The sequence below is a fragment of the Urtica dioica genome, chromosome 5, assembly GCF_054948205.1.
Source record: "Urtica dioica subsp. dioica isolate 48M chromosome 5, U.dioica_male_clone48M_v1_H2, whole genome shotgun sequence".
Taxonomy (NCBI): domain Eukaryota; kingdom Viridiplantae; phylum Streptophyta; class Magnoliopsida; order Rosales; family Urticaceae; genus Urtica; species Urtica dioica.
In genome coordinates, this window is record NC_142760.1 from 1618105 (window position 1) to 1635381 (window position 17277).

General features: G+C 36.1%; 1 protein-coding gene across 1 annotated transcript; it reads left to right on the top strand.

Annotated features, from left to right (window-relative positions):
- Positions 1-11712: 11712 nt before the first annotated feature.
- LOC149394743 (cation/H(+) antiporter 15-like) lies at positions 11713-16503 on the top strand. The gene is made up of 4 exons (XM_089615320.1): positions 11713-11973; positions 12746-13365; positions 14137-14598; positions 15357-16503. The coding sequence occupies exons 1-4, from the start codon at positions 11713-11715 to the stop codon at positions 16501-16503; spliced, it is 2490 nt and encodes an 829-aa protein (XP_089471446.1).
- The last annotated feature ends 774 nt before the right edge of the window (positions 16504-17277 follow it).

Here is a 17277-nt window from a genome sequence, read left to right on the forward strand (position 1 = left end):
TTAAGGCCGCCACGTGACGGTCTGTGGTTAAAGTTGGAGGAGGCATTGTCTCTTATTACTATGTTATGGATAATATCGGTACATATATAGGGAAACATAAATGGCTGCAATAGATTTATAGAGCTCTACAAAAGATTCTTGATCGGAAAACTTTTTCAATGGAAGTTTAAAATAATTTAATCGACATTCTTATAAGAAATATCTTAATAATAGCTAGAGAGGAAATGTTCTTATTAAGTGGTTGACAATTAGTGAGACTTCAAAGAATTCTGAGCGTAAATATGTCCCATTTTTCATTGTCTGTCGAGTGAGTTTTTTTTGTAGTTCGTAGATTGATCAGACTCGCGATCTATAATTCTCTTAGTAATAATCGTCTAGTTTGTATCCTTGAATGGCTAGTTCAAGAATCCACTACATTTTCTTATGTCTTGACGAATCTTATATAATTATTAGTTTCTAAAAAATTATTGGTTCTACGTACTCAGATAAAATTTTCTCTTATTTTATTAGCTATGTGTCTTTTAATTTTCTGGTCCTTGAACTGCTAACAATCTTTGTGTGCTCACGATATCATTTTAAATCATTATCGTTCGATTAGTTGGAATAAAATTCAACATCAAATACTTAAATTTGAATCTAATATTTATATAAAGGATTTTAATTATCAAATCAAATTTATTGAACACTTTTTAGTTTATTCCATGAAACTGTTAACCTTTTCTAAGTTAAAAATAAAAACAAATTTTCCAATCTCTACTGCTACCCTTGGATATCTACTATAGGGCTTATTGGTCCTTGTGTCTTAAATAAAGTGCTATCTCATAATCCACTTAAATTAATGTGATTAATTTTTTTTTTCTAAACTTTTAATAAATATATATATATATATATATATTTTTTTTTATCAAAGCTCATTTATGAATTTGAAACGTATTGCAGTTTCGCTGCAAATATGAGAATGTGACGAATTAATTACTATCACATAGTATCTCAATCCATCTTTACAGACTCAACTCGAGAACAATAGACCTAATAACACAAGTTTATATAAACATGAATAAGAGCAGTATCTTGTTTTCCTTTTTTTTTTTTAAGTAAATCATGTGGATATTCCATTAAAAACTTAGAATTGAACTTTTCATATTCCACTAACACTAGGACAAAATACGTTTTCCGGTGCGACGAATGTCGCACCCAATGCTCACAATGTCGCACCTAAAAGTTTATTAGGTGCGACATTAGGTGTGACAGCGTCGCACCGGATAACCCGTCGCAGAAGGTATTGGGTGCGACATGTCGCACCTAATAAGTACCCCTTTAGGTGCGACACTTTCAGGTGCGACTTACCGCACCTAATGCCCAAGTTATTTTCCTGCCAAATTTTATAAAATTGGCGGGTAAATTCATATCGGGTGCGACAGTGTCGCACCTAATGCCGTTACCGCCATGATATTCGGTGCGACATTGTCGCACCGAATATGTTTTTTAAATTAAAAAAAATACAAAATTAAAAAAGTAAATTAAAATTCATTTAAAATTAAATAAAAATTAATTAACAAAATTCTAAATGAATTAGAAATAATATTATGAAAATAGAATTCTTAATTAAAATTACAAATTCTTTCCAAAAAAAGAGAAAAAAAATGAATTCCTAATTTTTTTTCCTATAAAACTTATCGATAGTAGAATTTCCTCTACCGAATAAGTTGCCAGAACTTCGAGAACCGCTTCCGCGTCCTCGTCCACCGCTGCCTGACGCGCTGCCGCTCGTTCCGCCGCTTCCGTAAGGACGGTCTCGCAAGTAATCCATAGAACCCGGCGTGGAACCTGGCGTCTGCTGATCCGTCCCACCTGGTTGCGATGCAGGCGGAGGTTGAGGAGTCGTGGGAGGCTGGTTGTGCTGCTGGCTGAGGAAGGCGATCTGTTGCCGCATCACTTGCAGCTCGGCTTGTTGGGCATCCATCTGAGCTCGCATCTCGGCAACCAATGGATCGGTCTGAGATGACGAACTTGACGAGCCTCCATCTAGCGTTTGGGCAACACCCAACGATGACCTTGGGATCGAAGGCCCTAAACCGACTTCCCAGTCTCTGCGCACTCCCAAAACATCGCGCATCGCGTACATCTCCGCATCTTCTTGGGAGATCACGACGTTTTGCTCCTCCGCTTGCAGCAAAATATCTATCGTCTGGGCGGTGACTTGATCCTTCAAAATAAAACAACAAAAAACTTATCAGATAAGAAGAAATAAAGTAATTAAATATAGTAAATAAAAAAAATTAACTTACGTATTGCGTCTTCGCGAAGTCCGTCGTCCACGATCCCTTAGCGTCATGGTGTTTTTGTGACCATATCGCTAAAGCCGAGCCTATACTCCCATCTTCCCTTCGCTGTAATTTTTCAACATTAAAATATGAATCACATGTATATTGCATATTAATATTAAGAGACTTACGTTCCTCGAGCGATGACCAAAAAAACTAAGCGACCCTTGTCTCGCCTTCGTCTTCTTCATCTTCGAATTTTCCCGGTTGCGGAGAGATTTCGCCTGCAAGACATAAATTCGTTAAGTTTAATTTTAAGAAATTCGAATAACCATCGGAAGTTCAACTCATACCTTATGCTCCGGCGAGTCGAACGTCTCTATTGCTTTCAACCAGGCTTCCTTGTTGTAGCCTTCGGGAGTTTCATTTTTAGCGAGATCCTTACTCCCGCAAAATGTCTTGAAGAAGAGCTGCGACAACCTCGACTTCTGGCCACGGCGCATCCTCTTCGCATCGCGAATGATAGCTATATCAATCTCGTTGCGAATAGGATCTGCAGGCACAAGCTCGCCACTCTCGGGATGTTCATAAACGAAGTTATACTCGTTATGAATCGAGTTCATAAGAGCCGCCACACTCTGCGCAGGCACATGATTCCAGTCTGGGAGGTCGACTGGAATGGTACTCTTGATCAGGTTTCCTAATCGGTTTTGGAACGTCCCGATCAACGGATTTTGCTCCCTAACGTCTTGGTAGAACGCCTGCGCAGTCTGATCGTAGCGAACTGTGTTTGCTCCAGGGGTCCCAACACGAGCTCTCGCAGAAACGACGCCAGTCGTTGGTCCCCGCTTCTTCCTCAGCATCTGCGGGGGGTCACGCTCTCCTCCTGATGGGTCCTGACCTGAAGTAGACATCCTGCAAAATGAATTGTAGTTAGTATTTTTAATAACTTTGTAATTAGTATTCGACGACTACGGTTATTACATGGTGTTAGTCATTCATCGTTGTCACTCGATGTAATGTTAGTATCGACATCAACATCGTCTCCCTAAAAAACGGCAAGCGCCTCATCTTCTTCATCCACTTCTTCATCATCTTCAACGACAGTAACAAGCTCGGCCGTAGCAGTTTCGTGTCGATGATTAAGACGGTCGATATTTGACAATTCTATTGTCAATGGAATCGATGCTGGAGTGGTCGGATCTACTTCAGGAATGTCCCATATCCCACGTTGATTGCATTCCTGAACGATTTCCCATTCGCGACCCTTACTGAGATCTTGGATGTAAAACACTTGCTTCGCTTGAGTCGCGAGTATAAACGGCTCTTCTGTAAACCACTCTTTGGCGGTATACGAACTCGTTGCTCCGGTGATCTTATCAACGTGCACTATACGTCCTGCATTGTACTTGTCACCATACCATATGCATTTAAACAGTACGACACGACAGTTATGTGTATAGTTCAGCACGATTACGTCTTCCATTCGACCGTAAAAGTTGAAGTCGTTCAGGGGCACACAAACACCGCTATTATGGGTGATTTGTTGGTTATCACGACGACGAGTGATGAACTTCACGCCATTCACAAAGCAACTCAGATACTGATGAGCAATTTGCATAGATCCCGTAGACAATGCGTAAAGTTCTTCAGACACGTCGGAACCACTAACTTTCATGTCATAAATCTGGAATATGCAAATTAAGATGATGTCATTAGCAATTTTTGTAGCAATTTTAGTATGCTTTCAGCAAATGAATCCTTTCAGTTTACCTTTTTCGCAAACCAAATGAATCTTGCGCTTTTTCGAGATCGTCCACTCTCAGGGTTCTAGAAGTGATCAACTTGAAAATGTTGCAGAGCTCTGAGATCGTCTCTTGTATCGGTTTTGGCACAAAAGGGCGAATACCATTAGCCAACAGCCTCTGCATGATCACGTGACAATCGTGCGACTTCAAACCTGTGAGCTTCCCGTCAGCAGTTACATTTTTCTTAAAATTTCCAGCGAGCCCGTCTGAGAATTTAACAGATTGGAGGAACTCGGTAAACCGGTGTCTCTGCTCAAGCGTTAATGTGTACGCTGCTGGCGGTTTGTACCACCCATTCCTTTGTTGTCTCAATTGCAGAGAAGACAATGTCGCATCTAATGGTATTAGGTGCGACATTTGTCGCACCCAATAGTATCCGGTGCGACATTATCATATTGGGTGCGACAGAGTCGCACCGGATAGCACTAATCATCAGCGAAATTTTTAGTCGCTTGGAGGACTATCTGGTGCGACATGTCGCACCTAATATGTGCTTAGGTGCGACATTTAGGTGCGACATGTCGCACCTAATACCCTTCCGCACCTAATATGTTAATTTGTAGTAGTGTAAATATTATTTCACTAATAGTATATGAATGTGTTAATCCATCGATTACGGAAACAACTATCACATGATCGAGCATTTACTCTTTTTCATGAGAATTGAATTTCGTAGCTGTAAATTCCTTCATCAAATCATATTTCTAACTCCCAATAAAAGTATATAAACATATGTTAGGTTTGAACAAATCAATTAAAGAAGCGAGATTGTATGAAGTTAAAGTCCCAAACAACTTATGAATTTAGTTAAGTTACCAACATGGCCATTATTGCGATTTTGATATGTACATTGAAACATCCAATCGCAGTTTGTCTAGTCCATGAATGCTTTCACTTTATAAACGTACCTATGCTCCGTGCTTTACATATGTGATTTTAAATCCAGCTATCTAAGCATACACTAATTATGAGGCATATTTCAATGCTCAGCATAAATTTGATATTTCCTATTTTATATAAGGTCATCGTCAAGTTATGTAGAAGGCTATACATAAGAAAGAGAGAGGTGGGTGACAAAGGCATGCCAGAGAGGGAAGAGAGAGGCGATGGTGAAGGTCGGGAGAGAAACTTTTGAGAGAGAGAGAGAGAGAGAGAATTTAACCTAATTTAACGATATTTAATTGCGATTTGTTACGGCTTAATCAAGCCATACTAGCATTGCCTTTGGTAACTAGATATAGATGGGCTTTGGTAACTAGATAGATGGACCAATGTACAATATATTTTTATTCATGTTTCCAATAGCATTACCTTTAGTTAACTAGATATATGGACCAATGTACGATATATCTAGTTTTTTTTATGCAAAAAAAAAAAAAAAAAAAAAGAACTAGATATATGGACCAATACTTTTTCAACACTTCAAAGACAGGCGGAAAGGTTTCTTTTAGGTATACCACGCAATAAGATAATAATAAATCAATTATCATTACTTTACCACTTACACAAAATCAATGGAATTTATATATATATATATATATATATATATATAATATTTATATTATATATGCTCTAGTCATATATAATATTATGTATATATAATATGTATATATATACTGCTCATTTCTACGTATATCCAATCTTTTTAAACTATTTTGATTTGTCTTAAAATCGAAGAAACTAGCTCTTCTAAATTTTTTCCGACTTTATATATACTCCTCATAAAAGTATATTCTCCATCGTCATCGACACACCAAAATATTTTAATGCGGGATAGAAAAGGACATTTGATTGGAAATTTCCTAGTCCTACGTTGATCATAAGATTATATTCTTAGGGCACGAAGTGGAAGCTCTTGTTATAGAATTATAAATAATAAGGAAAGCTATTATATGGATATGGGTTTCTTTAAATATATGCGAGGCTCACCATCTTTATTAACTTTTAAGGAGATTGCAAAGCATAAAAATAATTTTGTGGCACACAGTTTTTCTCTCCCTCTTAGATTGCATTTCATCTCAACTTAATTTGATTAACTAATCGAATTTTTTTTTAATAAAAAGATCTTATCCAAGTTGGATGAACTATTATACAATGATTAAAATACTATGTATGGAGAAACTATTTAACATCGGTGATTTTGTAGGCTACAATCAATTTTTCGCATGAGACTCTTTCAAATATAACAAAGAAAAAAAAAAAAAAAGAAAGAAGAAGTATTTGGAACTTCTTACAAACCACGAAAAAAATTGAGCTTGTGTGGACAAAACGCAAACTCCGATCGAATTGAAACAGATTACTTCCGCTTTTCTTATCAGACCAGAGTTTCCAATTCCGTAAAAAAAAAATATGAAAGTTCCGGTTTTCCACCATGAGAGTATTTAAATTATCGTCAAATTTGGATTTTGTCCTTTCACTTGTACGGAACGTCCTTTTGCTTTCCTCAACTTGTTTAATAAGTATAGCCACGTATGTATGTACTCACTTTAATAAGTAAGCCTAGTGGCTTCCTTCTCTTTCATTGGATTGTATTGCATTGTATGTTTCTTGGTTTTCTTTATCTCAAAATGGCCAACTTGTCCGTTAAGATAAAGTGATTAATTTACCATAGAAGAATCGGGTCTTACTATATCAATTTTGTTTGGGCAAAAGAACTGAAGAATTTAGGTTGTCTTTATCAAACTACACTTTTGGTCCCCAATATTTTAGCTAAATAAAAAGTATTCCTGCTTGCAGGTAATTAAAATACTGGGTTTGTTTGTAATTTATTTTTATTTGTTTAGAAATATTAAAACGCTAGTTGATCTTTCATATAATAAGTAGAAACCCGTAATTATATTCAATATAGATTTTAGTCCCTATCTCTAAACTAATGAAAATAAAAAACTGCTTTATAGCCTTCTTTAAATAAATTGCATATTAGCCAACATTTTGTTAGCAATTGGAAATTAACCACTCCTGCTATTGATTAACTAAAACGTTAACTGATTTTAATTTTAAAAATACATTAAAAAAATATTATTTACATAGAATTTCTTTAGGAAAATAATTTGATTAATATTTGAATTTATTTCCTTAATTATTTTTCTCTCCTTCTTTCTTGTGCCCTCTATTTTTTTTTTTCTCGATTGGTATCTACGTATATGGCTGATTGACTTGATGTTGCTATTTGCTGTAAAACTTGACTCTTAATAAGACGACGTTAATATACTCAATGAACATACATAATACATCCGTAACAAATGGTTTTGTCAATACAACTACGAGGTTTATTAACCAAGCGTAACAAATGGTTAAAACGGTATGACTGTAGAAATTTTATATATGTAACAAGAAAGTGAAAATAATTGTTATTCTTCACTTAATTAAAGCGCGCCAACTTGCTGAAAAAGTAGTTACTTTTCTTTCGTGCGATTGCCAAATCTCCAAAATCTTGCCTTGAAAGGGACTCAAGATACCTTATAGTCGTGCTTCCTTTTTGTTTTCCTTATTAGATTTACTATTCTAAAAATTGTATTTAATTTGCACTCGTGCATTATTCTTTTATGCATAAATGAATGGGACAAATAAGTTAAAACTCAATAATTCATTTTTTTAAATAGTCAAAATTTCATTTTAATAAGATATTAGTTCACTAGTCCGAAGTATATTAAATTAACAAGTTTAAATAATTTAATTTACTTCAGCTTGATGAGTTATTTTATTAATAAAATAAAACTTTAACTAGAATCTTAAAAAAATTAAGATATTGATTAATTGCAACAAATTATTCATAAATATATATAAGAAGTGAAAATTGCATGCAATAATATATATATATATATATATTAAATTAATCTAAAAATAGATGGGAATGATATATATATATATATATATATATATATATATATATATATTTTTACATATATGGGAAAACATATGGTTTTGTTTTTCAATTAGTTGAGTAACTAAGTCACCAAAATTTAAAAGATTTGCTAAATAATCAATTTTTTTTGCAAATTTTATGTAAATAATCATTGTGATGATGTACTTGTTTGGACCTTTTTATCATTTCATTTACGCACTCGGAGCCTGCTCGTTATTTACAATTATTGACAAATATTTATAACTCTAAATGTTTTTTTTTCCTTTGTTAATAAAATCTCATAATTTTTTAATTAAAATTATTAAAAATTGGAAAAAAATGTGATATTTTGGTCAAAATACACGACAGGTATTTTGACACCTCCGAATCTTATGTATATTACACAAATATTCCATAAGATTTTTTTTTTCTTCTGAATTTCTACGTATATTACACAAATATTCCATAAAATATCTCTTTTATAATTAGTGGATGTCTCTGTCATCACTTAAGTTGACACTTTGTCACCAAACTTACTGGTTTCCGATCTTCTTTACTGCATTATTATTACACAAACAAGTCTTGGATTGATACTGAAATTAACACAATAAATAGCGCTGATTTTGATTTGTGGCTAACGACCTTTTGAATTATAACAAGAATCATGATGATTTTGGGATGGCTCAGAATCTTGACGAGATATCAGATAAATATACGGAGAAATTTCCAAAAGGACGAGTCGGTGCCAAATTAGAAGGCGTGACACGCTTAGTAGTGCGTTAGTGGACCATTTCATTGATGTCTACAATAAGCGTTAGTATCAATATGATCGTCCTATATTATATTATATGCTCTTATATATATAGACACGAAACCATTATAGATGCTAAGAGAATTGCACCTTTGAATTAGCGTTTTTTTTTTAATTTTATCTTAAAAATTTACAAATCAGCTTTTAAACTTTATTTTACATATTAAAACCCTTAGTTTAGATTATTTGACTTCGTCCCTACATATAAAAAAAATGCACTTTTTATTTTTTTTATTTTTTACCCTAAAAATTTACAACCAATCCCTTGAATTTTATTTTTTGCATATTAACCCTTCTAATAGATTTTTGGTCCCTCTCACACAGTCCCAATAATATATATATATATATATATATATATATATATATATATATATATATATATATATATTGTCAACTGAATTAACTAATGTATCTTCGACAAAACTACCTACCACTCTAGCTTGTTGGCGACAAAGTTGCATGGATTCCTTGCCGTGCTTTATTATTAGTTTTTATTTTTCTTTTTCCTCTTTAAGGTTATATATGGAAATGTATTGAAAGCATGCGTGTATATTACTTTGTAAAATTAATTAATAATTAATATAATAAGTGCATCATAAGAATTAGATTAAGTAAAAAAAAAATCCAAATTGAACACGTCTACATTAAATTAAAATAAAATGTGAAATTTACAATTTTCAAATTAAAGTTTGTAATGTCGTCGGATTTTGTTGGTAATCTGCCAAGCTTTAGTTTGTTGGTTGATATTAGTTATCGGATTACAAAAATCTAAAACTTATATATCTTTTGAAATCTTGCAAAAGTTTGTAACTCGAGCGAAAATTCTCTAAAAATACTAAATTTCGACGAATATTTCATGTACTTGAATTAGTCTCCAAACATTAATTTTTTCGAGCCTCCTAAACTTTTACCAATGATTGTACAATCAAAGTATAGCAAATTTACCCGATACTAGCTTGTTTTTATGCGATCTCTATCCATTATAAATATACGGGCAATAAGTAATATACACGAGTAAACGGGTTAATATACATATTTACTCTTATGCGACTGCAGAGTCATATGAATATATAGATGTATATTTAAAGAAATGTTGGTGAAAAATCTATAATGTATATTTGAAATTTCACGAGGTTTTCGACAAAAGTTTTGTTCTTCCCAAAAAGTTATTTGAATTTTGGGTTTTCGATAATTTTTGTCTATTTTTTTCCAAGAATTTCAGTGACTTTGGAGTGGTAATTATTTCCGGTAGTCGCTTTTTGTATTTTATCGCAAGTATAGTATGCTTAAATTTTTTACTGCAAAAATAATGTTTTTATTTCTTGATGTTTACCAAAAAAAATTATTTGTTTAGTGTTTTGGACTTTAATTAATTATATTTACTGGTTGCAATGTCTAAGGAAAAATAATTGCTTATTTAAATCATTATTTTTGAAAGGATTTAGAATGGCCTTTATTTTAAAAATGTGCACCCTAACAACGTTACTGGTGTAATTTTCCCCGACTTTTGATAGCAAAATGAAAAACGGCAGATTAGCCACACAGTGGTATAGATAGTTTAGAAGGTATAGCAATTTGGGCCTAGGCCGAATGCTAACAAATCATCTTCAGATCTTTAGTAATTGGGGGAATTCGAAAAATAACTTATCTCAATATCGTGATTCTCTGAATATCTATAATTTTTAAATATTTCGTAATTTACTCTTCTTTTTTTCAAATGATTTTTCTATTATTTTTTGCGAAACTAAATTTTTTTTTTAACTTAATATCTATAATTTTCAAATATATCATAACTTACTCATTTTTTTATTAAAATTTCAGATGATTTTACAATTATTTTTAATGAAACTGAAAACAACTTTGAAAAGGTTAAATTATTTTTAATCAAGGACTAGGTTTCTTTGGGAAGTAAACATCTGACTAAAGACTTCATTAACTGGTTACTCACTAGTTATATATATATATATATATATATATATATATAGATATATATACTCATGTGTTTTTATTATTAATATTACTTGTTTTAACACTCATGTTTGATTTACAACAACAATAACTACGAAAAAAATCATTAATAATTAACGCCATCAAAATCTAACAATAAATTTTGTGGAAGTTTTAAATTATAAATTTTATTTCTTAGTACGGGGAGCTCTATTATTATTTATTATCAATTTATCATGCTTTTTGCTAGAGGAAGAATATGGCTTATTATTATTACGAGAGTTAGACGTAAATTAAGTTATATTTTTTTACATTTGAATCATTGAGCTATAAATTTTATTGAATGTATGAATTAGATTATTTCGAATAGTTTCTTATTCTTTTTATACTTTTTATATATAAATTTCTATATCAATTAATTTCTTTTATAATAACTAATAATATTTTTATTTATGGAATATAACTTATTGAACACGCGTACCTTCGGTTAGAAATTATTGCCCAAGCCCAAGAGTTCACTGAGCCTGTACCAAGTCAAGAAAATACTTAAAAAAAAAAAAATCAACAAACAAACAAAATAACCTGAGCCATCCAGTGATTTAATCAAATAAGCCAATCAAAAGAGAATCAGATACTAGCGAAATTGGCGAAACACCACACTAATCTCGCGCTCAACCATAGCGTCAATTACTCAGGACTCCCATAAAATAATAAATAAATAAGTAAAACTAAATGTAGTACGTAATTTACCATCTATAACACATTATATATTTAAAACCAGTCAATCCCTAATTAGCCTGCTATATCCATTTTTTTTTCTTTTTCTTCTTCTTCCTTTTGGCTTACTCTCACTCACCGTCCCATCTCTCTAGCCTCAGAAAAAAAAAGCCGATCATCGTCTTCCGACGGAGAGGCTGAACTCAGAGGATCAAAGAGAGAGGGACGAGTGTGGTTTGCATTTAAAAAAAAATATATCAAATCAACAAATTAAATAATAATAATAAAGAAAAGGAAGACAAAAAAGAAGGGAAAAGAAAAATGGATATGAGCTTGATATGTAACAGCACAACGGCGGATCCGAAACGGCCGTGGTGCATAAAAACGTCTCAGATGAATCACATCGTTGTGTGTTACAAGCAAACTTTGACTCGTACGGAAGGGCTTTGGAGAGCCGAGAACGCCACGAATTATTCGCTTCCGACGTTTCTTCTGCAATTGATTCTGATCATCGCCGTCAACCGTGTTCTCATGATCGCCTTTCGATACTTGCGTCTCCCTCGAATCGCAGCCGAGATACTCGTACGTACGTACGTGCATGCATGCACGTACGTGTATTGCAATCTTTTATTTGTGTCGTTATTAATTTTATCACCTCATCATCAACCTTTCTTTTTTTCAATTTTCATTCATAAATGTTGAGTCTTTTACCCAAACTTAATTGGGGCAAGTGGTAATACCACTTCTTTTCGTACGGGTAAGACGTGGGATCGAATTCTGCTGGATTCATTGCTCATACTTATTTAATTATGAGGTGTATTTTTAAAAAAAAAAAAAATCATTCAACTTTACATCATATATTATATCATCAATTACATTGAAATTTAATCTCTAGGAGATATAATATTGCCGTTGGAATATTAGATCGTGTAATTATGAAGTGTGTTTGTGTAGTAGAATAATATATTTTTATATTCGTCCGACTCTCATATTTATATATATATATATATATATATATATATATATATATATATATATGCTTTTGTATCATTAGCCATTGGCTAATAATGCCTTAAAAAATATATATTGAACCTTCCAGTGGCCTGTCAATGAATCTTTCTTGAATAAAAAGAAATTGGTTTTTATTTTAACCACCGATCGAATAAACTTGACTATTGTCTGAAACACATCTAACATCAATTTCTGTCCGTGGCACTATGAACCGATGTCACATTTTTGTTTTTTTCAAAAATGTTAAAACACTATACAATTTTTTTTTATTATTATTGTTTTTACTTTTCAAAATTAATTACAATAGATTGAAAAATAAGATTAATTTTGTTATTTAATGCAGGGAGGTGTACTCCTAGGAGCGACGTGGTTCGGAGAGACGTGGTTCGCGAGAGAGCAAGTGTACCCCTTCAGAGGTTTAGTGACCCTAGAGACGGTTGCGAATCTAGCCCTACTCTACTACATGTTTTTGGTGGGCCTGGAGGTGGACATAAGGCCCATCGTCCAGGCCCCCAAAAAGGCCTTCAGCGTCGCTCTCGCCGGTTTCCTTGTCCCTTTCCCCATCGGGTATGCCCTTCATTACTATCTGGCCGTGGAAAATTTCGACGAGGCCACGAAGAGCCTCCCGACTCGCTACGGCCCGCTCTTTTGGGGACTGGCTCTATGCACCACCAACTTTCCCGACCTGGCCCAGATCCTCGAGGACGTGAAGCTGCTCAGGTCCGAGGTGGGCCGGACCGCCCTCTCGGCGGCCGTGGTCACCGACTTCATCTCGTGGCTCCTCCTCGTCCTCGTCATGGCCATGGTCAACAACAGGGAGGTCTACACTTTTGTCTTCACCATCGCCTTTGTGGTCGTAACCATCTTCGCCGTCCGCCCCGCCCTCGCGTGGATGGTCAAGCGTGTCACGTTGTACGAAGACCACCATGTCAGCTTCGTCCTGGCCCTCGTGGTGGCGTTCGGGTACGTATAGGGGTGGATCCACGGCCTAGCCAGACCCCCCCTCAACTTTTCTAATTTTAATTTTGTTTTTGTTTATTCTAATATATCCTTACTCATTAGGACAAAAAACGTCATCTGGTGCGACAATTGTCGCACCAAATACCTCATATGTCGCACCTAAAAGTAATATGTGAGACAAAATCATACCCGGTACAACAATGTCGCACCTAATACCACTAAACATTAGCGAAATTTTTAGTCATCTGGCGGAGTATCCGGTGCAACATGTCACACCTAATATGGGCTTAGGTGCGACTATTAGGTGCGACATGTCGCACCTAATACCCTTCCGCACTAGAAATGTGAATTTGTAGTAGTGACTTTTATCTATTTATATGATAAAATTAAATTAGACCCCTTTATATACTTTTATAATACAAAATCATACTAAAGTTTATAAGAATTAAATTATTCTAAATAATCTTTAAGTTTAACCTTTTTATGTCATATAATATATAATTAATTTGACCTTTTTATTTTAACATTTTAGCCTTGTAATATTTTTTTCTTCTTCTTATATATCCTTAATCTTATTTATTTATTCTAATATCACTATTTATCTATTTATATGGAAAAATTAAAATTTAGACCCTTTTAAATACTTATCTAATTAAAAATCATACTAAAGTTTTATAAGAATATAATTATTTTAAGTTTAAGTTTTGTATGTCTTGTAATATATAATTACTTGACAACCCTAAAACTAAACTCGGTTTCTGGTTCCGCCCCTAGATACGCGACCGACGCGTGTGGTTGCCACTCCATCTTCGGGGGTTTCATGCTCGGCCTCATAATGCCGAAAGGCGAGCTCAAAGAGAAGCTGAAGGAGAAGATCGAGGACTTCGTGTCGGGCCTCATGATGCCGCTCTTCTTCGTCATCATCGGGCTGAGGACCAACTTCAGGGAAGTGTTTCCGTTCTTCAGTGCCGGGACTATGGCCACCGTGTGGGGTCTCGTGTTCGTGGTCAAGATCGGGACAACTTTCGTCGCGGCGGTGTTCATGAACAAGATGAAGGTGAAAGACGCTTTGTCGCTCGGAGTTCTGATGAACACGAAGGGACTGTTGACCTTGATCGTCATCAGTACGGGAAGGGATTTGAAGGTTCTCAACAACCAGACCTTCGGGTTGCTCATCGTGCCTCTCTGGCTCATCACGCTGTTAGTACAGCCGATCTTGCATCTTATTACCTACAGGTTAGGACACCATTTTAATTGAATTTCATGAAAAGAAAAAATGAAATTGGGATTTGAACGTCCTATTATTTTGATGGTGATGTAACTAAATAGTTAATTTAAAATTATGAATTTGCAAAATAGTCAAAGTTTTTCTTAATTTAGTAAAATAATCTGGATTAAAAAAAATTGAGCCAAAGATTAATTTTTTTGAAAGTGATGAATTGTTTACAATAATTGTCAAAAATATTAATCTTGACCGTCAAAAAAATTTTGAAAACTTAAATTTGGTTACTTTACTGAAATGTTAAATTTGAGTTATTTTGTACCATTTTTCCTTATTTTGGCCTTATTTCAAGTTTGTTTTCAAATTAATGCTTATTTTATATGTAAATGTGGGAAAGGAGCATATAATCTTACCATCACGAGACATTTAATAATGTCATTTTTGAAAAATTTATGTATATATATACATTTACTTAAAGTATACTACTAATTTTGAACAAGATATAATTATACAAAATAACTATATCTAATTAATTATCAAAATAGTTGAGATTTTAAGTTTTTAGCCGTAAAATAATCAAAAGTTATATTATCTAACTATTTTTACATTGTCAATAAATTATATATTGACGTATATGTCAATTTATCACTTTCGAAAAATCTATTGACCTTCTGATTCTGCATACTTTTGTAAACTATTACTTTGTGTTATTAGGTTAGAACAAAAAACGGTTTCTTTTTTTAAAACCCTAATAAACATCCTTATTAAACAGGTCAGGACGGTCCGGCAGCTCCATGGAAGGTAAGCGCACGGTAGCCAGTTTGGAACCGGACTCGGAATTCCGTATTCTGACATGCTTCCACGGCAGCCGAGAAGTCAACGGCTTGGTCAACCTCCTGGCCGCCACAAACCCGACGAAAAACTCCCCGGTGCGGATCAGCGCCGCCCACCTCGTCGAGAACGTGGGCCGCGCCTCCGCCATGCTCATCGTCAACGACCCCTCCGGCCAGGTCGCCGCCGCCGCCGCCCCCTTCTCCGACCTCCGATCCGGCGGCGCCGCCGCCATCTCCGTCGAGGCTCTCACCGCGGTCTCGGCCTACCCCACCATGCACGTCGAAGTCTGCTCGCTGGCGCGGGAGAAGCGCGCCGCGCTCGTCCTCCTCCCGTTCCACCTCCGCCCCGGCGGCGGCGCCGACGACGGAGCCGCCGCCGCGAGGTCGCCGGGGAACCCGGTCAGGGTGGTCAACGCCGGCGTGATGGACCACGCGGAGTGCTCGGTGGCGATGCTCGTCGACCGCGGAGTCGGCGGCCACGGGTCGAGAACCCGGGGGATTAGGGTTTTGATGATGTTCGTTGGCGGGCCCGACGACCGGGAGGCTCTGGCGCTCGTCGGAAGGATGGCCGGAGGAGGGGGGCGCGTGGCCGGAGTCACGGTGGCGAGGTTTGTCTCCGGAGCCGCCGCGGCGGCGGCGGAGGAGAAGGCTTTCGACGAGCGGTGCGTGGAGGAGTTCCGGCGGAGGACGAGAGGGGACAAGGGCGCGGTTGTGACGGAGACGGCGGTGGAGAGCGGAGACGAGATCGCGAAGATGATGAGCGCGGCCGAGGGAGAGGAGTACGACCTCGTCGTCGTCGGAAAGGGAAGCCGGCGAGCGAGCCTCGACGGCGGCGACGACGCCGAGGAGTGGTGCGAGTTTCCCGAGCTGGGCTCGTTGGGGGACTCGCTCGTGGGCTCCGCCTTCGCCCCCGCCGCGTGGATCCTCGTCGTTCAACAGGGCGCCACGTCGTCGTCGTCGTCGTCGTCAGAGGCGCTTCGCGCAAAGCTCGAGGACTCGTCTGAGCGCGCCACGTGGCAGCCTCTCGAGTTTGAAGGGCCTGACCTCGCCCCCTTCGTCAGCAACAGAGGGAACAAGGGCGGCTAACGATGTCCCACTTTTTTGAGCAATAGGCATCTATATTATATCCCCTCTATTAGTCAAGAATTTAGATTTTTGGAAAGTTTTATGAAGACCTATTGATTCTAACAGCTGATTGCAGAGTTTTATGAAGATGTGGATCTTGTACCTATGAATGAGGATATTCCCGAAACTCACAAAAAAAAAATGAAGTGAATTAGACAAAAAGATAAGAAACTTGGACAAAAAAAAAACAAGTGACTTAGACAAATCATTTTTGTCGATAACTTCAAACCAATTAATCGCATATTGATTACTATGCAATCGATCGAATACTATTTGATAATAGCTCTTTTGCTCAGAAATGAAATGGTCTCGTAAAGTCTTGCTCCCTTTGTATCATTTGTATTTTATTTTTAAACCAATGCTCTGTTGATGACGGATTCGATTCCTCAACAATCAAAGAACTATATATTATATTTAGGATATAGAATTATATTTGTTATGCGTGGATCACAAGAATTCGTCGTAAATGAATTGAAACAAAGATAAATTGCCAAAAATGAGTAAAATAAAATAAATAATAGCTCTTTATTATAAATCGATCTGAGTACAAAATGGTCGAGCTCGGATTGAGAGTTTACGAGCTCAACGTGAATATCGGACAGAAATGAATGATCGCATATTGTATAATGTAAAAATGTGCCTAAGAACTATCTGCTTCTTCCTATTTATAGCCGAGCTCGACTCTGCTCCATCGTCGATCTGGTGGACACGTGGTCGGCCTGGAGCTCTTCAAGG

Excerpts from the sequence above, each read along its gene's own strand:
- LOC149394743 (XM_089615320.1), top strand. The coding sequence starts at position 11,713 with ATGGATATGAGCTTGATATGTAACAGCACAACGGCGGATCCGAAACGG. Across the intron at positions 11,974-12,745 it reads GAATCGCAGCCGAGATACTC|GGAGGTGTACTCCTAGGAGC; the intron begins GTACGTACGTAC and ends TATTTAATGCAG. Across the intron at positions 14,599-15,356 it reads TTGCATCTTATTACCTACAG|GTCAGGACGGTCCGGCAGCT; the intron begins GTTAGGACACCA and ends CTTATTAAACAG.